The 26,638-nt window shown below is 42.8% G+C and overlaps 1 protein-coding gene across 1 annotated transcript in view; it reads right to left on the minus strand.

The window, feature by feature from the left end:
- LOC306928816 (glutamate receptor 1-like) overlaps nucleotides 1–26,638 on the minus strand; it is a gene marked incomplete at both ends in the record, with an annotated part of 132,509 nt that overhangs the window by 61,278 nt on the left and 44,593 nt on the right. Inside the window, one exon of the mRNA XM_079509087.1 lies at nucleotides 10,275–10,328. Coding sequence (XP_079365213.1) covers nucleotides 10,275–10,328 — 54 coding nt within the window. The remainder of the gene's footprint in view (nucleotides 1–10,274; nucleotides 10,329–26,638) is intronic.

Below are 26,638 nucleotides of genomic sequence, written 5' to 3' on the forward strand. Positions count from 1 at the left end.
GCCGTTCTGGAAAATGTGGGGCAGAGGTTCATCGTTGGCATCCAGGGAGTGTGTGTGCAAAGTTTGGCATCGCCCGGGTTAACGGTGCCGGAGATTAGCTGTTCACAGACGGACGGAAGGACGGAAGGAAGGAAGGACGGAAGGACGGACACACGGACGGAGTGCAAAACATACTCTCTCCCCATGCCTTCGGCCTGGTGGAGACAATAATCTACAAGCTAGGGCTTTAAGCAACTAGTCGACTAGAACATGCACTAGTCGACCTTGTTTGGTACTAGTTAAAAAAAAGTTTTTCCCCCCCGTTTTTGTAGGCCTCAAGATCAGCTAGATTATAGTTATAGTCACCACTGTACACAGTTTTTTAATGTAAATGGTGCATTTTTTTATATATAGCGCCTTTATCCAAGGCGCTTTACATAGATTGTGCATTACATTCACACACACATTCATACACTGATTGCGGCGGAAGCCATGCAAGGTACCAACCAGCACATCGGGAGCAATTTGGGGTTCAGTGTCTTGCCCAAGGACACTTCGACATGTAGCCAGGAGGAGCCGGGATTCGAACCGCCGACCCATGGATCATTGGACGACCTGCTCTACCTCTTGAGCCACAGTCGCCCCATGTACAACTATTATTAAAACATTAAAAATTAAAAATTAAATAATTGTTTTTTTTACATAATAGGTAGGCCTAGTTAAACAACTAGTCAACTAAACTAGGCAACTAGTCAACTACAGTAGTAAAAATCTCTAGAAGTGAAAGCCTTACAACAAGCTCATATAGGAGCTGCTATTTTTCAATAGCTAAAGTTAAAAATGTAAGCACATGCTACTTCTGTCTCATTTTACTTCAGACATGCTAGTGTTAAAACAACGGTGGTACAAGTGGTACAAATCAAAAGGCTTAAAGGGATAATGGAGGCTGCTGTGATATTGTCATGTCAGCGCAACAGCATTTATACTTTGGATTGCTTTGTTTGTTGCGTTCGTCCGCAACAAACGCGTTCGTCCGTGTTGTGATGCGGTTTTATCATCTCTCGCCTCTTCCGTCCGTGACGTCGATGCCTGGTTCTCCAGGAACTCGTCTAATTGGCCCCCGGAGGGGGTCCGTGGAGCTGTGATTGGCCCTCGAGGGGGGTCTGTAAAGCTGTGACATCAACTCATACAGAGGCTATAGTTATGTAGCTTTGTAGGAAAAACTCTCCTTCCATAATATACACACATACGGCGGACACAATAATGGGCTGCCCAGAACCGCACACAGAGGGAATATGTGGCCAAATTTGACTGAGGGACTGCCACTGGATTCTTTTGGAATTTTACGTTTTTGTCATGTGAAAGCAGGGAATCATCCCTTCAAATTGACATATTGGTTGTTCAGTTTGACCCACCAGTTTTGGAGATATCGCTTACAGAGTAATGTCTTGCAGAGAAACAGCGAGTTGAGACAACAGGCTTGAAAGGTTCACGTCTGTGGACTCTAACATTACACCTGACCTAGCTAAATGTTTAAGCATTTATTTCATATTTACATGTCTTCTGTGGACTCAAACATGTAGCTAGGTGTAATGTTAAAGTCCACAGAAGATATGTAAATATGAAATAAATGCTTAAACATGCTTAAACATGTAGCTAGGTGTAATGTTAAAGTGTTTATTTCATATGTACATGTTGATTTCAGATCTGACATTTATTTCAGACATGCTCTAGTATGTGAAGAGCCTGTGCTATTAACACATTTTGGATAAAATATAAATACATTCAGTTTTTCTCCTCTGGTGTAAAGCTGGAGGTTGCACGATGACTCTCAGTCAAAATCTGGTCACATATGTGACTCTTTTTGATACAGAGACAGTCATGGCGGCAGAACTAACTGGGCAGGAGAGGAGAAAAACAGATATTTTTCTTTTAATATTTGTAATCCAAAATGAGTTAATAGCACAGGCAGACTAAATAAATGTCAGAGCTCAAATTCACGTGCAAATATATGAATGCATAAACATGCAGGTATAAATATAGGTGTAACGTTAGAGACCACACAAGTGAACATTTCAGGCCTGTTTTCTAAACTCGCTGTTTCTCTGCAAGACATTACGCAATATAAGCCATATCTCCAGAACTGCTGGTAACAACCTATAGAGGGTATATGCGTGCGACATCATCATCAAACCAGGAAGTTATACAGGAATGCCTACTGAGTGGCTAAAGAAACTATACTTTCTGGCCTTGACAGCCCATGCATCCAAACAGAAAAGTCATATCTAATTGCATTAAACGAGATTAAACAATGTTAACCTCACTTTGCCACTCGACTTGCCACTCGATTTCCCATTCACTTTATGCATGCGCATACCCTCTATACCAGGGGTTCTCAACCCGTGGGTCGCGACCCCTCGGGGGGTCGCCAAATTATTTTGGGGGGTCCCCAAAATATTAAAAAAAAAAAAAAAAAAAAAAAGTTATTTTCACGATTTAAAAAAAAATAGCAGACCTACAAGTTCATAGCGCGCCACTCGGTGGCGCGCTATGAGCTTGTAGATCTGCTATTTTTCAATAGCTAAATTATAACAATGCTTAAAACACCAAAAGGGGTTCCCGCCCAACCGGTTTAAGGTTATTGTAGCAGTCAATTTATATTGGGGGTCGGGAGGGGGCGGGGCGGGGGTCCCGAGACATTGCCAAAGCATTTCCGGGGGTCCCCGGCCAAAAACGTTGAGAACCCCTGCTCTATACATTCACTGCCTTCATATGACGTGAAAAAAAATAAAAATAAAACAAATGAAACGGTCACATATTAGTCTATATACTCAAACCTACATACTGTAGGTTTGAGTTAAGTTTGAATCTTTCATTTAAAAACAAAACAAATTTACATTGTTTAGTCAACATAGTGACTATTTTAGGAAGAGGTATGGGCTGAAGCATGAAGCTTATTTTGCCCACCTTTTTACATAATAAAACAAATAATAATCTATGATAAAATATCACAGTGGCATATATGAAAAGCACAAATGAAAAAGTAATATCAAGTTACCGTAGAAATAATACTATTGGTACTATACTATTAGGTGCTTTAGTTTAGTTATACAACCAAACACAACATCATTTTTTCCTCATCTCATCAGTCCTAGCTAAGGCCTCCCACTGCAAGCCTCCAGAGTAGACCATCTGGAAATATAAGCAGGTCAAAGCAGATCAACCTCAGATCAAATGCTTGGCTGCGCTAGGTCGTGCCCCACACTAAATCTGAGTCTGGGAAAAAAAAACAGCCTTGCTTTTTTTGGACCGTGGTCCCTGGTCATGGAATAATGACCTTACAGATCAGACTCAAACTGGCTTCTGTGATTAAAAATCTCCCCTAGTGAGATTTAAAAGGATTAGGCACACTCCCTAGACTTTGCTCCTGCTTTGACGTATAGCAAATATTGGTACCAACCAGCACATCGGGAGCAATTTGGGGTTCAGTGTCTTGCCCAAGGACACTTCGACATGTAGCCAGGAGGAGCCGGGATTCGAACCGCCGACCCATGGATCATTGGACGACCTGCTCTACCTCTTGAGCCACAGTCGCCCCATGTACAACTATTATTAAAACATTAAAAATTAAAAATTAAATAATTGTTTTTTTTACATAATAGGTAGGCCTAGTTAAACAACTAGTCAACTAAACTAGGCAACTAGTCAACTACAGTAGTAAAAATCTCTAGAAGTGAAAGCCTTACAACAAGCTCATATAGGAGCTGCTATTTTTCAATAGCTAAAGTTAAAAATGTAAGCACATGCTACTTCTGTCTCATTTTACTTCAGACATGCTAGTGTTAAAACAACGGTGGTACAAGTGGTACAAATCAAAAGGCTTAAAGGGATAATGGAGGCTGCTGTGATATTGTCATGTCAGCGCAACAGCATTTATACTTTGGATTGCTTTGTTTGTTGCGTTCGTCCGCAACAAACGCGTTCGTCCGTGTTGTGATGCGGTTTTATCATCTCTCGCCTCTTCCGTCCGTGACGTCGATGCCTGGTTCTCCAGGAACTCGTCTAATTGGCCCCCGGAGGGGGTCCGTGGAGCTGTGATTGGCCCTCGAGGGGGGTCTGTAAAGCTGTGACATCAACTCATACAGAGGCTATAGTTATGTAGCTTTGTAGGAAAAACTCTCCTTCCATAATATACACACATACGGCGGACACAATAATGGGCTGCCCAGAACCGCACACAGAGGGAATATGTGGCCAAATTTGACTGAGGGACTGCCACTGGATTCTTTTGGAATTTTACGTTTTTGTCATGTGAAAGCAGGGAATCATCCCTTCAAATTGACATATTGGTTGTTCAGTTTGACCCACCAGTTTTGGAGATATCGCTTACAGAGTAATGTCTTGCAGAGAAACAGCGAGTTGAGACAACAGGCTTGAAAGGTTCACGTCTGTGGACTCTAACATTACACCTGACCTAGCTAAATGTTTAAGCATTTATTTCATATTTACATGTCTTCTGTGGACTCAAACATGTAGCTAGGTGTAATGTTAAAGTCCACAGAAGATATGTAAATATGAAATAAATGCTTAAACATGCTTAAACATGTAGCTAGGTGTAATGTTAAAGTGTTTATTTCATATGTACATGTTGATTTCAGATCTGACATTTATTTCAGACATGCTCTAGTATGTGAAGAGCCTGTGCTATTAACACATTTTGGATAAAATATAAATACATTCAGTTTTTCTCCTCTGGTGTAAAGCTGGAGGTTGCACGATGACTCTCAGTCAAAATCTGGTCACATATGTGACTCTTTTTGATACAGAGACAGTCATGGCGGCAGAACTAACTGGGCAGGAGAGGAGAAAAACAGATATTTTTCTTTTAATATTTGTAATCCAAAATGAGTTAATAGCACAGGCAGACTAAATAAATGTCAGAGCTCAAATTCACGTGCAAATATATGAATGCATAAACATGCAGGTATAAATATAGGTGTAACGTTAGAGACCACACAAGTGAACATTTCAGGCCTGTTTTCTAAACTCGCTGTTTCTCTGCAAGACATTACGCAATATAAGCCATATCTCCAGAACTGCTGGTAACAACCTATAGAGGGTATATGCGTGCGACATCATCATCAAACCAGGAAGTTATACAGGAATGCCTACTGAGTGGCTAAAGAAACTATACTTTCTGGCCTTGACAGCCCATGCATCCAAACAGAAAAGTCATATCTAATTGCATTAAACGAGATTAAACAATGTTAACCTCACTTTGCCACTCGACTTGCCACTCGATTTCCCATTCACTTTATGCATGCGCATACCCTCTATACCAGGGGTTCTCAACCCGTGGGTCGCGACCCCTCGGGGGGTCGCCAAATTATTTTGGGGGGTCCCCAAAATATTAAAAAAAAAAAAAAAAAAAAAAAGTTATTTTCACGATTTAAAAAAAAATAGCAGACCTACAAGTTCATAGCGCGCCACTCGGTGGCGCGCTATGAGCTTGTAGATCTGCTATTTTTCAATAGCTAAATTATAACAATGCTTAAAACACCAAAAGGGGTTCCCGCCCAACCGGTTTAAGGTTATTGTAGCAGTCAATTTATATTGGGGGTCGGGAGGGGGCGGGGCGGGGGTCCCGAGACATTGCCAAAGCATTTCCGGGGGTCCCCGGCCAAAAACGTTGAGAACCCCTGCTCTATACATTCACTGCCTTCATATGACGTGAAAAAAAATAAAAATAAAACAAATGAAACGGTCACATATTAGTCTATATACTCAAACCTACATACTGTAGGTTTGAGTTAAGTTTGAATCTTTCATTTAAAAACAAAACAAATTTACATTGTTTAGTCAACATAGTGACTATTTTAGGAAGAGGTATGGGCTGAAGCATGAAGCTTATTTTGCCCACCTTTTTACATAATAAAACAAATAATAATCTATGATAAAATATCACAGTGGCATATATGAAAAGCACAAATGAAAAAGTAATATCAAGTTACCGTAGAAATAATACTATTGGTACTATACTATTAGGTGCTTTAGTTTAGTTATACAACCAAACACAACATCATTTTTTCCTCATCTCATCAGTCCTAGCTAAGGCCTCCCACTGCAAGCCTCCAGAGTAGACCATCTGGAAATATAAGCAGGTCAAAGCAGATCAACCTCAGATCAAATGCTTGGCTGCGCTAGGTCGTGCCCCACACTAAATCTGAGTCTGGGAAAAAAAAACAGCCTTGCTTTTTTTGGACCGTGGTCCCTGGTCATGGAATAATGACCTTACAGATCAGACTCAAACTGGCTTCTGTGATTAAAAATCTCCCCTAGTGAGATTTAAAAGGATTAGGCACACTCCCTAGACTTTGCTCCTGCTTTGACGTATAGCAAATATTGGTTATCTTGCTTTTTAGTTAATTAGCAAATTGTGTTGCTTAGTTTTTGAGGGGCGCTAGCCCTTCCTATATAAAAGGTTTAATGTTTGTTTTTAGTTAAATGTTTGTTTTAAAAACGCCATTGACCATGAAGGGAAAATGTGTGTCATCTTGTCCCTAACACAAACAATAAAGATAATTTAATGTTTGTTTTGACACCGTTTGTTTTACTTCACCATTACATCACCTAATCAACATGAGTTGGACTTTAATATATTAGCGCCCCTCACTTCACACGGGTGTGATATTTTATATTAGCCTTTATTGGTTGCATTATTAGCCGTTCCTGTTCCCCCTTTGAAAGCTTCTTCGTTAGTGGGTGCTGTGCTTATGAATGTTACATGTCTGTCCTTTTATTGTTACTGGCAGAGCTGTGTTACTTATTTCGTCTCTTCTCATGGACAGTTCACACTTGTAAAAGAGACTTTAGTCTCAATGTGTTTCTTACTGGTTAAATAAAGCATTTTTTTTTGTATCCGACTGTATAAGAGCAATGTTAAATCAGTTTGGCTGTATGGCTCAAAATGCTGGTGAGCGACATGCATACGAGCAATTCATTCCACAATGGGTGTCTCCGGAAAATATGTCACATCTTTTGGCGGGAGGCATCCTTTGGTTAGACATAGCAATGGTTAGACATAAGGTTGGTGAGGTGAGGGGTGCGTTAAAACGACCGGATTAAGGTTGGTGGGGGGTGCGTTAAAACGACCGGATTAAGGTTGGTGAGGGGTGCGTTAACACGACCGGATTAAGGTTGGTGAGGGGTGCGTTTAAACGACCGGATTAAGGTTGGTGAGGGGTGCGTTAAAACGACCGGATTAAGGTTGGTGAGGGGTGCGTTAAAACGACCGGATTAAGGTTGGTGAGGGGTGCGTTAAAACAACTGGATTAAGGTTGGTGAGGGGTGCGTTAAAACAACTGGATTAAGGTTGGTGAGGGGTGCGTTAAAACGACTGGATTAAGGTTGGTGAGGGGTGCGTTAAAACGACCGGATTAAGGTTGGTGAGAGGTGCGTTAAATGGTGCATTTCTATAGCGCCTTTATCCAAGGCACTTTACAGAGATTGTGCATTACATCCAGCCACTCTACCCCTGAGCCACCGCCGCCCAGACGACCGGATTAAGGTTGGTGAGGTCTATGTGTGCATGTCCCTGATTTGTATTAACAGGCTTCATAAAAACAGCACGGGGCACCCTTAATGTGACCAAACTTGAAGTCATTCGATTTTTTATTTGTTTTAATTGCGTTGTTTCATGTCATGTCATGTGAAAGCAGGCAATCATAGCTTCAAATTGACATATTGGTTCACCAGGAGATATAAAGTAATGTCTTATACAGAAAACAGCGAGTTGAGAAAACAGGCTTGAAAGGTTCACTTCTGTGGACTCAACATTACACCTAGCTACATGTTTAAGCATTTATTTCATATTTACATGTCTTCTGTGGTCTCTAACATTACACCTAGCTACATGTTTAAGCATTTATTTCATATTTACATGTCGATTTCAGCTCTGACATTTATTTCAGACATGCTCTACTTTGTGAAGAGTCTGCCTGTGCTATTAACTCATGTTGGATACAAATAAAATAAAAACAGAAATGATGACGATCTACAAAAAAAAAATGGAGTTATGAGGTTTCCTCCCGACAGCAACACTACGTTACGAGACATTTGGTCGAGTGTCTCTATGTGTGCACATCTCCTATGCCCTTTCCCTCCTCACGTCTGCTTTCAAGAGCCTTTGCGTGTACGTTTTCATGCTTTAGTTGTACTCAACGACACGCATTTGTGTTGTCAAAGACATACATTATTCTCGTCTCTGTCCTTTCTACTCTGCTAGCTCCATGATTCTCAATTATGCTCAACTGCACGCAAACTTTATCGTCATTGAGTTCTCGACTCAAGACACTGCACCCGCTGCCACCCTTAGATCTCCATATAGGGAGCTGACCTGTACTGACATTCCAAATGTTGATCCGACCTCATCAAACCCTGTGCACTCAGGAGACGCTCCATATATGGCCAGTACAGAATTCATTCCATTATGTTGATCTGATCCCCCCATTCCAAAGCGCCAGCGCTCGCCCATGGCAGTCTGCTGTCACCCGGGTGGATGCGTGCACACGACCTCGCCCTAGTCGCTTCTCGCCCTCAGGCATCTTACTGGTATTAAAAGTCCGCTAAACAAGTATTAAAAGTCCATAGACTTGGCTTCCACATGACATAAATTCAAACGCCATGCATTGGAGGGGCTAGCGCTCCTAAAATAGACACGAAAAGCTAAAATATGGAGATGAGGAATCCCTGCTAATGATGTAGAAATAAACGCACACGCACGCGCGCACGCACGCACACGGGCACACGCACACACGCACACACGCACAAACACAGCATATAAGATGTCCCCCGCTGTGTCTCACCTACATCCGATACGCGGTGACTCGCACGCACGCACGCACGCACGCACGCACGCACGCACGCACGCACGCACGCACGCACGCACGCACACACACACGCACGCACTCCACGTCAGCATAATCACCATGCACATGGCCTACATACATCATCGTACGCACTCCTCACTACGCACACATGCCTTAAATTCATCGCGCTCAGATCAGCCGACGCAGGGAAGCTGGAAGTAACTTCACTAAAAACGCCGGGACAACGCTCCACACGTCCCAAACTCTTCTCCCTTCTGGCTCCAAAACTATGGAATGCACTTCTCATTGCAATCAGAACTGCAGACTCACTCCCAATCTTCCACCATCTGAAACGCACCTCTTCAGACTCCATCATGGCCCGTAGCACTTGCCCTAGCCTTGCCGACCTTACAGGCGTATGCAAAGGCTCAACTAATGTAACTTAGATAGCATTTCATGTAGACATAGCACTCTATAGTGTATACACATAGTTTCATCATATACAGTAGAAATTCCACTGTTAGATTCTTATAGTTTACATATGATTCTTGATGACTATTTGTATGTATTTGATGTAGGCCTATTACCATTTTTTTTGGTTTTGTTCTTGCTAAGTCGCTCTGACTCAGACCTGAGGACGATTCCACAAAATGTCTTCTAAATCCTGACACTTTTCTGAATAACCTATATGTCAGTCGTGACTCGTTCTCAAACATTTTCATGTCAAGGACCCCTAGAATTATATATGTAATTGGCCCCGGACCCCAATCTCAAACTATGTTGTTCCAGGGACCCCCCCAGAAGCAAAGATTTGAGTGAAAAACGTTTGAATATTATTATATTCAAATATTTGCGGCACATTTTCACGATTTTTCAAAAATAGCAGATCTACAAGCTCGTATAGCGCGGCACTCGGTGCCGCTCTATGAGCTTGTAGATCTGCTATTTTTCAGTAGCTAAAGTTGCAACATAATGCTTAAATCACCAAAAAGGGCATTCCCTCCCATGCAATTGTATACCATAGGTGATAACGTGAGGCCGGTGCCAGTGAAATGTCACTGTGCCAGGCTCGCCCGTGGCCATGATCTGCCGCCCGGACTATTAATATTCATAGCGACCTCAAATTAATGTTTTATTAAGTTCTAAACATGGTCCTCTTTCTCACTCTGCATGCGCCCTAAAATGCTAAGTGCAGAGAAGGTCTGTAACACTGACACATGGAACTAAATGGACCCTTACAGGTCTGTAACTGCGAAATGGAACTAAATGGACCCTTACAGGTCTGTAACTCTGAGAAATGGAACTAAATGGACCCTTACAGGTCTGTAACTCTGACAAATGGAACCAAATGGACCCTTACAGGTCTGTAACTCTGACAAATGAAACCAAATGGACCCTTACAGGTCTGTAACAGACAGACAGACTCACCAGATTTGCCAGGATGAAATGATAGGGCTTTAAGTTCCTCTTCTGAGCCGCGATCTGTGACAGAGAGAGAGAGAGAGAGAGAGAGAGAGAATAAATTATTTGGCCATTAAATCTCTTTCCGTGGTTTCTAATGATGATAAAAAGGCAGCCATTATACATCATGGGCACCATCCTCCTCATGTGTGTGTGTGTGTGTGTGTGTGTGTGTGTGTGTGTGTGTGTGTGTGTGTGTGTGTGTGTGTGCGTCTAACAGCAGTTAATTGGAGGGCTTCCTTCCACTTTGAGGGCTTAATGGCTCATCCTCCATCCTCGCTGTCAGGGCACGCACGCACGCACGCACGCACGCACGCACGCACGCACGCGGAAAGAGCAGAAAAGGCCAGAGATGAAGGGGAAACAATGAAAAGAAAAAAAAAAGATGTGACATCACAAATTGGTCCACAAATCCCACAAAATGATGGTCTTGTTAAGTGGGCGGCGGCAGATCTCGTTAATGCCCCATGCCAGTGGTTTGAGGGGGTCCAGGTGGTCTCCATGAATATGCTAATTGAGGGAGAGTTGGTAACTAAGTGGACCCTTATTAGATATGACCAGAGAGCCAAACTCTCTGTGAGGCTAAATTGTGTGTGTGTGTGTGTGTGTGTGTGTGTGTGTGTGTGTGTGTGTGTGTGTGTGTGTGTGTGTGTGTGTGTGTGTGTGTGTGTGTGTGTGTGTGTGTGTGTGTGTGCGTGCGTGCGTGAGTGTGCGTGAGTGCGTGTGCGTGCGTATGTCTGTAATCCACATAACTTCAGAACCGTTCGCCCCACCAACTTCAGATTTGACACACGCGTTCCACACAGAACTCCATATATGGTCATACAAGGGGCACAGGCATAAGAACTGGGTGGGGCATGCATGTCCAACTTGCATCGTTCCAATTAGGCCAGTGCCCAACGGGCAACGCACTATTTAATCATAGAATGTGGGTTTGTTTCCCTGCCCGAATGTCTGGTTGTTTCTACAGGCAGGTGTTCGGGTGAATTTCACCCGTGTTTAGTGATAGTGTGATAGAGAAAAAAATCCCATACACCCACAATGGACTTTTTTTTAAAAATCTTTTACATGTTTTCTTCACTGGACCGGACCTCACAGTTCCCAACCTCATTTCTCTTTTTTTAGGATTTAAAAAAATAACAATATGTTTTTCACCAATTTTGCCCCCCAAGAAAAGTCATGATGAATTATTAAAGAAGAGTAGCTTAAGTTGCCATGAATTGATGTACTTCAAAATATTTTGATGAGAAATATTTTTTATGGAATATTTTATATTGGGTAAAATATACCCGTGTTTAGTGATGGTGTAACAAAAATATGTTTAGTTTTCTAGGGTTAAGCAAATACACAGCACTCAACCACAAATACGTTTAATAGTTGAGGAGCATAGGGATATTTCACGCAAATTTGTCTAAAAGAGTCACATTTTGCACAGATGGCTATTTTCAACGGACCCTAACCACTGGATGGACGTTCTTTTTTATATTTGTATCAACAAACGGTTATCAACAAACGGTCATTATCCTGTGACTGCCACCGTGTGGCGACAGAGGCCAGTTAGCGTTGCCACGGCAAATAGGGCAGATTACCATGTTTTCACATCAGTGTTACTCGCTCCCAGACCTCCATTGTAAAAAGTGGCTTGTTAGCAGTAGCTCACGCTGTTTATCTTTCGCCAGAAACGGTAATATGTCGGGAGCGATGCGATTTTTACAAATTACATGTTAACCACGGACAATGTTTGTAGTTTCAGAGATGACAGCCAAAGTAAATTCTACTCATAATGGGACTCCATGGAATGCATGCGCCACGTCTCCTTGTGCTGGGAGTGACAAAGCCGTTGCCTAGCAACAGTTTCAGTGAGACAGTTTCATATGGATGAAGAACATTAATTGACGGGGGAGGATTCCGTCAGAAGCAGTAACAACGGTTGATTTTAAATGACGGAATATTCCCCGAAAGGCAATAAATGTGTTAACTCATCGACTACCAGCCCTCCCCCTGCCACACCCCTTTTACACCATTTCAAGACATTGCGTTTGCGTTTAGCGTTTTTCTTTTTGAGGGGCGCTAGCACCTCCTATATACAGCTTTTGTCCCCACACATCTCATATTTGCCATTGACAATGAAAGGAGAAATTAGGTCAAATGTCCGCCAAATATGACGTAAATTTGTGGCAACACAAACATTAAATGCCATTGTCAATGAAGGGAACATTTACGTCATATGTACTAGATGAGCAAATCCGCTAACTAATAACATGAATTCAGTTCAGTTCAATGAAAGGAGAAATCAGTGTGCCTCAAATATGACGTAACTTTTGTCCCCACACGTCTCATGTTTGCCATTGACAATGAAAGGAGAAATTACGTCAAATGTCCGTGAAAATATGACATAAATTTGTGGCAACACAAATATTAAATGCCATTGACAATGAAGGGGAAATGTACGTCATATGTAGACGAGCAAACCGGCTATAACCAATCACATACATTCAGTTGTTCATGAGATGATTTATGATTATGTATAATGATAAGAGTGCCCCTTACTTCACACAGGTGTGATTTTCGAGGGGCGCTAGCCCCTCCTATATACAGCTTTTGTCCCCACACATCTCAACATTTGTCCTCACCAGCAACTCCTGCTCTCACCAGGCCCAGGAACTGTGCCTGTGCACCAGAGTCACAGCACCAGACACTTCATTCAGGAGTGGTGGGCAATGGTTCCGCAGACTCCACCCGAGCGAGAAGGTGGTGTGGGCTCCGCTTGCTGCTTGAATGGCCCTCCTAAAGGCCTCACCAAGGGTTTGTTGGGCTTCCTCCTCACGGAGCACACAGGCTGGGGCGCTAACCCATACTGCTCACCCGGGTGCCGTCTACATTCCGGTGGTCACCAGACTATACCCGGTTGTCACATAGTCTATTGCTATGAGTCACTATAAATAGAAGAACTAGAACAAAAAACATTGCATGGATGCACCTGGGACGTATCCTCAGTGATGTATCCCAAGGTCATCAGGGTTTCTGGTCTCTCGGACATCATACCCCTCGCTCAGGCGACCCTGCCGGGCTGATCAAGTCCCCACTTATGTCCCAGTAGCTACCCTCAATCAGTCCCACTAGGGAAAAACCAGGGCCACACAATCCGTTGGAACTACTACTTCCACAGATTACTTGGATAAAGGAGCCTTTGTAAACATCTTTCACTATGTCAATAAATAGTTGGGGTAGCTGTATTTCATATCAGTGTATCAGTAAAAGTATTAAAAGGACGGACCGTCCGTCAACTAGTCCCCCAGGGCCCACCCAGTGAAGAAAGAGTCCTATACACAAGAGTCCTCAGACGCCTCACCATGTACACATCCTTATCGTAGCTATTACTAAGTTCAATGCAAAGTTAAAACATGAAATGATTTTCTTGTTTCTTTTCTAGACACTCCCTGTGTGTAACGAGGAGGTTTTCACTGAACAACTGGAGAGGAGCTCCAGTCTGGTCCAGGAGGAACCACAACCTCCACATGTTAAAGATGAACAGCAGGAGGAGTTACTTCAAAGACCAGAAGAGGCTGGTGGGTCATCGTTGACATTACTAGCAGTGAGTAGTGAAGATGATGATGAAAACGGAGAGACAGAGCCTGTAGCCGGCACCTCAACTGAACACATGAAAACACAAGCTGATGTAGAGATTTGTGGAACATCACAACCAGCTAGTGACGAGCAGCTCCTCTCTTCACACTGTTCTGAATCTGGGACAGGGATGACTGGGAGGAGACTAGGGGAGACCAGTCCACTTTAAACACACTGAAATCACACAAGTCACAACGTGTGGAAGGACAAAGATTGTCTTTGAGCAGCAAGCTGTCCCAGGACCGGAAATCATCGAAAGAAACTCACTCCACGAGGAGTCGCACAGGGAAGAAACGCTTTAGTTGTACAGAGTGTGGCAAATGTTTTAATAAGGAGGGCATTCTGACGATGCACATAAGGATTCATACAGGGGAAAGGCCCTTTACTTGCAAAGTTTGTGGTAAAGGTTGTGTTCAGAATAGTAATCTAACAACGCACATGAGGACTCATACTGGGGAAAAGCCCCTCATTTGTACGGTTTGCGGTAAAGGCTTCGCTCGTAGTAGTACTCTAAAAACACACATGATGACTCATACAGGGGAAAAACCCTTTACTTGTAATGTGTGTGGTAAAGGTTGTGCTCATGGTGGCGAGTTAAAAACACACATGAGGACTCATACAGGGGAAAAGCCGTTTACTTGTGATGTGTGTGGTAAAGGCTTTGCTCATACTGGTCATCTAAAAACACACACGATGACTCATACAGGCGAAAGGCTGTTTACTTGCAACGTGTGTGGTAAATGCTTTGTTCAGAGTGGTGATCTGAAAATACACATGAGGACTCATACAGGGGAAAAGCCCTTTACTTGTAATGTGTGTGGTAAAGGCGTTACTAATCTGAAAAAAACACATGAGGATTCATGCAGGGGAAAAGCCCATAGACACATGAAGACTCATAGGGGGACCCTTTAGTTGCAGTTAGGGGCAAAAGCTTGGGTCAAAATGCACATCTGAAGATAATGACGAATCATCAATCACTAATCATCAATCACTAATAGCTCCTTGACAAGAAATAGTTTGAGAACCACTGATATAGAAACATATGTTTTTTGTTTTTTTTCTGAAAACGATTTATTAGAATCTGGTATCAGGTCTAAATGGATTAAAGAGTTAGTTTCTTCATCTTGATTATATCTTGTATATAAAACCTACATGGAACAACATGTTTGGACATGTGTCTTAGCTAGATGATTTATCTTGTTTTAGGCATTAAAGGTATATTCAGTGATTTTACTTAATTCAAATATCACTTATTATTATTTTGTTCTGGATAATCCTCCCTACTATAGAGTGTGCTGACCATATAAGGAGTTCCTCCCTGTCCCCAGTGAGCCCCTGGGGTCAAAAAACCCTAGTTTCAGTTTTGGTGGCGGGTGGCAAAGCCTTCATCCAATCAGGACGAGAGGGGCCTTCCTCCAATCATGATCGACTGGGGGCGGGCCTTGGTGCACATGCTGTTGGCCTGTTGCACTTCCCCCCACTGTAGAGCGTGCATGTACACATTTTGTTACCGGGGCGGACTGGGTGGTTTTCCAAATCACCCACATCACTGAATGCTCCTTTAACCTTAATACGTCTGTTTATTGATGCCCAGCTTTGAGGGTGTTTTGTGATTGGCCGGAATTAGATGATGTATGATGACGTACGATGATAAGAGCGCCCCTCGCTTCACACGGGTGTGATTTAAAAAAATATATAATCGCTCCCTGGTTGTTCGTCGACACAGACACGTGTGCTGTGTTCACGGCGAGAGAATCACACCCCTGTGAAGTGAGGGGGGATCTTCCTCGCCGCCTTTGATGTTTGTGTTACGCAACGTTTCTGTTTTTACACTCAAAACACTTGTCCTTTCATTGTCAATATAGCGTCACAGTCCCGCCCCCTACCAGGGCCCAGGAAATGATTCCCCGTTCATTTTCCTCATAGACATTTCAAAAAGTATTTATTTAAAGACCTTTTAAGCCTCGTACAAAGCCAACTCGAGGTGTGAGAAATCATGACAACAAACACAATTTTTCGGGCCGAACAAATGATTAGAAAGAAGAAGAAAACGGCAGGTTACAACACTTTTTAAGTGGTGCAACCACTTCCTTAAGTGACTATGTGTGTGGCCTGCCTGGCTGGCTGGCTGGCTGGGTGCGTCTGAGCACGAAAACAGCATGGTTGTTTTTCACCACCTGTGCGCAACCTAACACACACACAAACACACACGCACATAGCAACTGTATATATGGTGATTTCGGGTGTGCCAGTACAGTACAGTACAGTACAGTACAGTACAGTACAGTACAGTACAGTACAGTACAGTACAGTACAGTACAGTACAGTATAGTATAGTACAGTACAGTACATTACAGTACAGTACAGTACAGTACAGTACAGTACAGTACAGTACAGTACAGTACAGTACAGTACAGGGACCCCCACACGGTAACTCCGTCATTTCTCAACCGTTTCGGACGTGGGGCGGCTCGCCAGAATCGGGCCGGCACCCTGGGTGCGTTCATGTGGGTCTGGAACTCCCCCCCCCCCCGGGGACCCCCACATGGAGTTGCACCACTTACTTCACACGGGTGTGATTTTTGTTTTAGTTTTTCTTCTTTGTAATTATTTGTTCGGCCCAAAATGTTGTGTTTGTTGTCATGATTTGTCACAACTCGAGTTGGCTTTGTCGGGGAATTCACTTCTGTGTCTCACGTCGTCATGAAAGGGGGCGGGGCTGCGACGCTCTATTGCATTTAATGTGCGTGTTAGGACAAAGTTTGTCTCAGCACACACGCCTAATCCATTTGGAGCTTGGTGATCATCTCTCCTGTCACCGTGAAGAACAGCATGGCGTTAAATTAAAACGCACTTTATCTAAGTCTACATAAAGTGCGATAGCACTTTATGTAGACTTAGATAGCATTTTATACAGACTTATAGCATGTTACGTAGACAGCACTAGAATTGCATTGTATGTAGTCATAGCAATTTATAGTATATATGTATAGTATAGTATAGTATGTATAGTTTATATGTATGGTTTCATTATATAGATATTCCACTGTTACGTCCTTAGCTTACGCATGTGTCATAACTACTTTTTATGCATGTGATGTATTGCCATGCTTTTTGTTCTTGCTTAATGTAAATCGCTCTGGATTAACAGCGTCTGCTAAATGCCTAAATTGTAACTGTTCAAGAGAGAACAACTTATGTTTTTTAATTAATTTAGCCAAAATGAGTTAATAGCACAGGCAGACTCTTCATATAGTAGAGCATGTCTGAAATAATTGTCAGAGCTGAAATTGACATGTAAATATGAAATAAATGCTTAAACACATGTAGCTATGTGTAATGGAGAAAAAAAAAATCAATGATTGATGATTTTTCTGAAACGGTCACATTTATCACATCTTTTTTTTTTCTGAATTGAGTCTCAGATTGAGGTTTTTGAACAGAGCATCGACGTTAGCGACTCATTGCTGGGATGCACAAGCAGAACACCGACATGCGCAAACAACGGTCGGACATGCCTGTCGAACATGTGCTGCTCCTGTGCTTACGGTTAGGGTTAGGTTAGGGTTTGAGGTAGGTTGTCGGTCGTACCAATAGTATGTCTAAACTAAAGCCTGTATACCATCATTGCTAAATCGTCGCTAACTCGCGGTTACAATATCAACTCTTCCGATGACTTGGAAAAATCACACCCGTGTGAAGCGAGTGGCGCTCTTATCATCGTGACGTAAAATAGACACTATGTATATTTGCTCGGACACTATGACGTAACATTGTCCATTCATTGTCAACGGTAATTTAATGTTTGTGTAGGACAAAGTTTGTGGACATACACCAAAAGCTGGACATAGGAGGGGCTGGCGCCCCTCAAAAAGACATTAGCTCAATGAGCCCCCTCAAGATGACACATTAGCTCAAAGAGCTAAATTTAGTCCCAAGAGTTAATGCATTTCCCTACAATGCCATGTCCAATGTACTGTTTAATTTAACACCATGCTGTTCTTCACGGTGACAGGAGAGATGATCAGAGGAGCACCGTTTCTACCAGCATCATTAAGCTCAGGACAGAAGAATGGAAAGGTCTCCGGTCTCTGGTCTCCATCATAGGAGGAGACCAGCTCCTCCTCATAATCCACAAACACTCCCACTTTCAGGATCTTCTTTCTTACATGGATGAGGACAGCAGGGTCAGCAACAGCACGGTACTCCTTTCCATTCCTCAACCTTATAAACCAGCAACTATTGTTGGGGCAAGGTGTGACTAGCCTCAATACCCAGGCTTTAATTTCGTCTGCGCGAAAAATGAAAGCCTGGATTTACGCATGGGCTGCACTGGCCTAAACGTGGGAGTCAACCCTTCCGCGTAGGCGTCGCTTTAAAATGATGTGACGTCAGGGCTCTGAGCGGTGTGCACCCCTCAAAATAACACGTGAGGAAGTCATTACCAGTGGAACTTCAAATGAGGCTATGCGAGGAAAATGAGGAGAATGGCTGAAGAACCCTAGCCTGGTTAATAAACCAGACCGAATCAGCCGTTGGCAAAAAAAAGTTGCCTACCAGCGGATTTCGGTCTGGCGAGGCTCAGTAGCACGCCTCTTTCCTACAATCGAGAACAGGTCGGACCAATCGGGACACGGTATGCAATATGGGCGGGCTTTGGTACAGTGACGTTCAATGCTTGAGACTTTTGACTGACAGTAGCTCTGACCAATTGCGTCAAAGAGAAAATGTTCCCCGGGAAATGAAATCCAAGTGGAGCCAGCCCAGACTGATATACCGCGACAGTGTTGTGTGATATTAGTCTGGCTTATTAGCCAGGCTAGAAGAACCCACCACACCGTCTAAGAAAAAAACCAACGTGTGCCGACTTTGTGGAAATAACTTTGAAAGTCCGTTAGAATGGTATACTCCAGCAACCAGTGGTTTCTGCTTCTGGTCGACACAATAACAGTGCTGCACTGGGGGGGCGGAGGAGAGACCGGGGCTGACGGACAGATCAGTGAACCAATCCAGGGTGTGCGCAAATCTGAGCCGCGGCCCTCCCATCTAGGCCAGAAATGTCTAGCGTTAGCTCAGGCTAAGGTGTGACCGGTCCCTTCCTGTTGATGGACTCTCTGGCCACTCCTAAAGTCCACTTAGTCTTCCCTGTAACCTGCACTTCATAGTAAACCCTTCCTGAGGAGAATCCTTGTTTTCCTAAGAGATATTGGCATATCTAGAGAATCTCTCTGTGGTGTTTGGGAGGTCCTTCTTTACGTTTCCATGACTCACTTGTTTTCCATCCGCAAACAGGGTGAGTTTGGGATGTGGAATGACATCCACCTATGGAGGGCCAAAACTGCCATATCTAAAAAATAAATAAATCCATGAATAAATAAAATAAGAAATAAATAAATCCAAAAATAAATAAATATATATGCAAAGAAATATATAAATTAATAATTAAATGCAAAAATAAATAAATAAATAGGCAAAGAAATATAGAAATGAATAATTAAATGTATTTATTTGTTTTAATTATGTACACATTTAAATGTGCATTTAAAGGTATATTCAGTGATTTCACTTAATTCAAATATCACTTATTTTTTCTTTTTTTCTGGATAATCCTCCCTACTATAGAGTGTGCTGACCATATAAGGAGTTCCTCCCTGTCCCCAGTGAGCCCCTGGGGTCAAAAAACCCTAGTTTCAGTTTTGGTGGCGGGTGGCAAAGCCTTCATCCAATCAGGATGAGAGGGGCCTTCCTCCAATCATCGAGTGGGGGCGGGCCTTGGTGCACATGCTGTTGGCCTGTTGCACTTCCCCCCACTGTAGAGCGTGCATGTGCACATTTTGTTAAACTGGCTTTGTACCCGTGTACCCGTGTTTGTTCGTACCAAATAAACGAGCATGGTTGCTATGGTTAGCAATACATGTGTAGTTGCACCACTCAGTTCACACGGGTGTGATTTTTAATTAAGTTATTGGCATCAAAATCTACTTAAAGTACCCAAAGTAAAAGTGTCCTAAATGTATAAAAATCTTTTGAAAATAGCAGATCTCCCCAAGCTCACAATGTGTCGCATCGCGGTCCATGTGAGCTTGTAGATCGGCTATTTTTAAATGCCCGAAATCTATATATGCTAGGGCTATTGTATGTACGTTTTGTAATAATAATCAAAATCTACAAATGAATTAGTAACTAAAGTTTTCAAATAAATGTAATGGAGTAAAAGTAGGCTACAATTTTGGGATTTGTAAAAGTATTGGTATTGGAAAATACTCAAGTAAAGTACCAGTAAGAGCTCCTTGCACGCATCCGCCTGGGTGACGGCAGACTGCTGGGCGGCTGGCGCTTTGGCATGGGGGGTCAGATCAACATATGGAATGAATTCTGTACTGGCCATATATGGAGCGTGTCTTGAGTGTACAGGGTTTGATGAGGTCAGAGGTCATATCAACATATAGAACAGGACAACTCCAGTCAGAACAGGTCAACTCCATATATGGAGATATAAGGGTGGCAGTGTCTTGAGTGTACAGGGTTTGATGAGGGCCCAGCAGTAGGGCCGGGCCTTAATCTTCGCGCCTGTTGCATGGACAGGTATCAGTCAAAAGGGAGACATCGAAGTGGAAGGACAGGTGGAGAAGGATCAACATATGGAATGTCAGAACAGGTCAGCTCCATATAGAGCGTCGCAGTCCCGCCTCCTACCCTGGACCAGGAAATGAAACCCAATGCATTATTCTCATAGACATTTCTTAAAGTATTGATTTAAAGACGGTTACGCCGCGGACAAAGCCAACTCGAGTCGTGACAACTCATGACAACACAAACAATATTTTGGACCAAACAAATAATTACAAAGAAGAAAAACAACAAAAAGAGTGTTGTAACCTGCTGTTTTTTTCTTCTTTCTAATTATTTGTTATATATTATAATGCATTGGGTTTCATTTCCTGGTCCAGGGTAGGAGGCGGGACTGCGACGCTCTATAGAGATCTAAGGGTTTGAGGTTTGAGGTCAGATGTAGAGTTGCTGGCAAAGCATAACCATATATGGGGACGTGGGGTGACGGACGGACGGGAAATGCACATTGTCATAGTAAATGCGACATGTGGTTGCTATTAACAAATGACAAATAGCTGGTTGGAGACTGGAGATGACTTAACATTTTGTGGTACATTAGCAGGACTCCACACAGCCAACCATACATTAGCAAACTACACAGGCAACCATGCATTAGCAGGGTCCAGACTCCACACAGCCTACCATGCATTAGCAGGACTCTACACAGCCAACCATGCATTAGCAGGACTCTACACAGCCTACCATCCATTAGCAGGACTCTACACAGCCTACCATCCATTAGCAGGACTCTACACAGCCGACCATGCATTAGCAGGACTCTACACAGCCAACCATGCATTAGCAGGACTCTACACAGCCAACCATGTATTAGCAGGACTCTACAAAGCCAACCATGCATTAGCAGGACTCTACACAGCCAACCATGCATTAGCAGGACTCTACACAGCCAACCATGTATTAGCAGGACTCTACACAGCTGACCATGCATTAGCACAGGGGTTCTCAACCTGTGGGTCGCGACCCCTTAGGGGTCGCCAAATTATTTTGGGGGGTCCCCAAATTATTTAAAAAAAAAGTAGTTTTATTTTATTTTTGCAACTGAATGGCTGGAACATGGAAATTAAGAGTTGACATAGTACGTGGTGCATGCATAAACTTTCCTTAATGATTATATCTGGTTTCAGTATTCATTTATGATATATTTTCTCTATTATTAAGGTTATTTTTGCAGTCAGTTTGTATTGGTGGTTGGGAGGGGGGCGGTGCGGGGGTCACGAGACATGGCCAATATATATATATATATATATATATATATAAACAATAAGGGGTCCTCCCCCCTTCTGACTTGATCCCTAATAATAATAATTATCTCTGGTTTATAGTGTTTTCACGGCCGGGGGCGAGAAATCAACTTCTTTGCACTACAGTATGTGTACATGGATGTACTCTGTGACACTTTTACTCGGTGCTATACACTCTGCTGGCCACTTTAGGTGTTGCAGCTATCCGTGCTCGGACAGACAGACAGACAGACAGACAGACAGACAGACAGACAGACAGACACAGACATACACAGGGACACACATAGCTGCATAATGGCAGCGGAGGCACCGCTTCGTTGTTGTCGATCGCACCTTTAGTGTTGTGGCTATTGTTAGCTGCTACACACACATTCACAACAACATCCGGTCCGTCGGTAAAAGTGGTCCGGGCGCTATAAACGATGGGCACATTTTATTAATGGATTAAATAGTATAGGCCCGGGCCCTTAAGGTGTTAACAGTTTGTAGAACGGGTACATTTCACATGAAAACACAACTCACTACACCAGAGTGGACGACCAGAGTTGGGGTCCGTTACTCAAAAAAGTAATACACTACACATTACACATTACTTTTGAAAAAAGTAATGCCTTACATTACTTGATTACTCCCTGGAGAAAGTAACTAGTTACACTACTCGTTACATTACTTTTGCGTTACTCCATAAAATCGCCTGAGATGCAGTCACATAATTTGCCCCTTAACAAATCGTTATAATCCTAATAAGGAGGACATACACAAGATCTTCCTTTATGCTCTTTAATACCAGGTTGTTGAACAAGTGAAGGAATAAAACAAACAATCAAACTCCACTCACGCGGGGGGCGCTGCGGGGGGTGTTCACAACAGGGTCCACCATTTTCAATTCATCAATCTTTCTCCTGCTTGTGCCCCCCCCCCCTCCCTCCCTCCCTCCCTCTCTCTCTCTCTCTCTCTCTCTCTCTCTCTCTCTCTCTCTCTCTCTCTCTCTCTCTCTCTCTCTCTCTCTCTCTCTCTCTCTCTCTCTATCTATCTATCTATCTATCTATCTATCTATCTCTCTGTATTAAATGTCCCTGTCTCTGGCTCGGTTGTAAAAAAAAGAAGAAACAAATTTGAAAACAAAACAATTTGAGAGAAAAAACTGTCATTGTGCCGACTCAGCCGAGCTGCGACAAACGTTCCAAGCGTTCAAACGACAGTGGCAGCTTGCTTCAGCATATTAACAAAATAGAAACAGACGCGCAACGCGTCTGCTAATGAGGCTACTTCCTCTTTGATTGTCTACCGTCCATCATCAGCAGCAGCTCAACACTTTTAATAAGGTCTTTTTGTTTGGCGGAGGGCTTTGGGAAGAGTTTGCAAGAGGAAGTGTTATTCCTGTGTTATTTGTGCTGCGTGTGCGTAACTCTGACAAAGTAAGTGTTTAAGTTTGTGCTGCGTGTGTAAGTAAGTAAGTATTATAGTAGTTTATTTATAAAGCACTTATCAAAACAACAGTTACAAAGTGCTGTAGAACAAGGTAAAAAACAATGAATTTAAAACACAAGATTAATAACACGACGAGAAGAAAAGCAAAAAGCAAAATAAAAAAGACAACAAAACATTGGTCTGTACAAAAAGGTCAGGTAGACAAATCACAGCTCAAAATACAAACGAAATAAATATGTTTTCAGCAACTTCTTAAAAATGTCAACAGACTCTGCATTCTTTATAGAAAGGGGGAGGGCATTCCACAGTGTGGGAGCATCTACGGCAAATGCCCGGTCGCCCTTAGTTACCCGTTTAGTAAGTAAGTAAGTAAGTAAATTTTATTTATAGAGCACTTTTCAAAACAGTGTTACAAAGTGCTGTACAACAAGGTAAAACAATCATGTTAACAATAGAAGATAAAACAATGAAATGCAAATAAAACAAGTAGAGATACATCAACAATAAGAGGTAAAACATTGAAAAGCAAATAAATCAAGTAAAAATACATCATAAAATAAAGTGCTGACGAAATAAAAACGTTTTTAGCAAGTTCTTAAAACCGTCGACAGACTGTGCATTTTTTAGTACAAAGGGCAGGGCATTCCACAAAGTGGGGGCAACCACTGCAAATGCACGGTCACCCTTTGTTTTGAGCCTAGTTGCTGGAATGGACAGAAGGCCTTTATCAGAGGACCTGAGGGAACGTGTATTTGGCTTTGAATGCAGTAGTTCAGAGATGTATAGTGGAGCCAGTCCGTGTAATGCCTTATAAGTTATTAAGAGAATTTTGTAATTGATCCTGGATTTGACTGGCAACCAATGGAGTGCAGCAAGGACGGGAGTGATGTGAGATCTGCGGTGTGTGTTTGTGAGGATCCTGGCAGCTGTATTCTGTACTAGTTGAAGTTTATGGATGGAGGAGGAACTGAGGGTGGTGTAGAGACCGTTACAATAGTCGAGGCGGGAGGAGATGAAAGCATGGATGATTTTTTCTAAGTCTTGGGGAGTGAGGACTGGTTTGATTTTTGAGATATTACGGAGGTGAAAGAAACAGGACTGGGTGACCTTTTTAACATGGGATTCCAGGTTCATGCGGTTGTCGAAGAGGACACCCAGATTTCTAGCGGAATCGCTTATGTTGGATGCCAGAGGGCCTAGGGAGAGCCGTACGGCATTGGAGATGCTTTCAGGGCCTATGATTAAGATCTCGGTTTTATTGGAATTTAGCTGGAGGAAGTTTTGCGCCATCCAATTATTGATTGCTGAGAGACAATCACGTAAGGTAGATAGTTTATCAATGTCTTTTTGCTTGAAAGAAAAATAAAGCTGGGTGTCATCGGCGTAGCAATGATAAGCAACGCCTTCGAAGCTATTTATCAGAGCACCAAGGGGTAGCATATAAAGGGAAAAAATAACTGGACCCAGAATAGAACCCTGGGGTACCCCACATGTCAAGGGGGTGGAGGACGAGACATAACTGTCAACGGCGACAGCGACGCTTCTCCCAGCTAGATAGGAGGAGAACCAGTTTAAGGCCAGACCACTTAACCCCACCCACTGATGGAGCCTCTGGAGGAGGATGGAGTGGTCTATCGTATCGAACGCCGCAGTTAAATCCAGCAATAGTAGTACTGTGCATTCACCGACATCAGACTTCATAATAATGTCATTCGAGACTCTAATCAGTGCAGTTTCAGTACTGTGTTTCTGGCGGAAACCAGACTGAAATTTATCGAAAATGTTATTATGGTTGAGATGATGAACTAGTTGGTTGCAGACAACCTTTTCCAAGACCTTGGAGATGAATGGGAGTTTAGAGATGGGCCTGTAGTTACTGTGGATTAGTGGGTCGAGGTTTGGTTTTTTCAGGAGGGGTTGGATGATTGCATGTTTAAAGTTATCGGGTACACAGCCAGAGGAGATAGAGCTGTTGATAATGGACAAAATATAGGGACTTAGGCTGTTAACAACTGATTTTAGAAGTGTGGTGGGGATAATGTCAACAGGACTAGAGGAGGGGTGCATGTGTGAGACAATAGGTAGAAGTTCCTCTAGGGAGATTGTACTAAAGTTACAGAGTAAGGGAACTGGAGGAGGGACTGGGGGGGGGTGGGCAACAGTAGTGGTGGAGGGAAATGCTATATTTGACCGTATATGGTTTACTTTATCTAGAAAGAATGATGAGAATAGCTCGCAGTCGTTGTCAGAGTATACAGGAATATGGGGAGGAGCGGGGTTAACCAAGGTGTTAATAACAGAGAAAAGAATTTTAGGTTTGTTTTTATTTATGTCAATTAAATTGGAGAAATATTGAGTTCTTGCAACTTCAATTTTTTCATTAAAAGAAGAGAGAAGTACCTTCATCTGGTTAAAATGCAGTGGTAGGTTGGACCTTTTCCAGCGACGCTCCACCTTTCTGCACTCTCTTTTTAAAGTGCGGATGTCGTCGTTTATCCAAGGGGATGACTTAGAGGCACTCGAGTTTATCTTTTTGGTTTTGAGGGGAGCAACCATATCTAAGGCGGACAAACAGAGATGGTTGAAAAGGTCGACCTGGTCGTTGGTATTAATTGGAATTGTCCCATCCTTACTAAGGTCTGCAAAGACTGAGGAAAACCTGTCAGCAGAACCACTATTGAGTGAGCGAGAACGGATTGGCCGTGTACTGGGTAGGGTTTCGGGGATAAAATCTATGTTGAAAGTAATGTATTTGTGGTCTGAGACAAAGAAATCATCTATACATAAAGAGCTGATGTTTAAACCTAAAGTGAAAACCAGGTCCAAAGTGTGGCCCTGGTCGTGGGTCGGCCCGGATACATGTTGAGTTAGATTCAACGATTGTGTAATATTGATGAAATCCTGAGCAAAGTTATCGGAAGCATTGTCGATATGTGCATTAAAATCGCCAATTAGCGTCAAATTATCAAACTTCGTCACAATGGATGATAAAAATTCAGGAAATTCTGTTAAGAATTCACTTTTGGAGCCTAATGGTGGGCGATAACATAGTAAAGTAAAGAGAGGATTTGCTGATCCAGTCTTGAGCAGCAGTGCTTCAAATGTGTTGAAATTTCCAGTGACCAGTGAGCGGCAAGCAAACTTTTTGGAAAAGACTGCCGCTAAGCCACCTCCACGGCCAGAGGTCCTAGGTGAACTAATGACACTACAGGAAGCTGGGCAAAGTTTATTTATCGTTATATTATCTTTGGTTTTCAACCAGGTCTCAGTTAAAAATAGAAAATCAAGCTGATGAGTTTTAAAAAAGTCTCTTATGATAAAGGGCTTATTACAGACTGACCTGGCATTTATTAAGGCCATTTTAAAAGGAAGGGCCTTAGTGGGCGGAGTCTTGGGTCT

The sequence above is a fragment of the Electrona antarctica genome (assembly GCF_951216825.1).
Source record: "Electrona antarctica genome assembly, chromosome: 8".
NCBI lineage: Eukaryota > Metazoa > Chordata > Actinopteri > Myctophiformes > Myctophidae > Electrona > Electrona antarctica.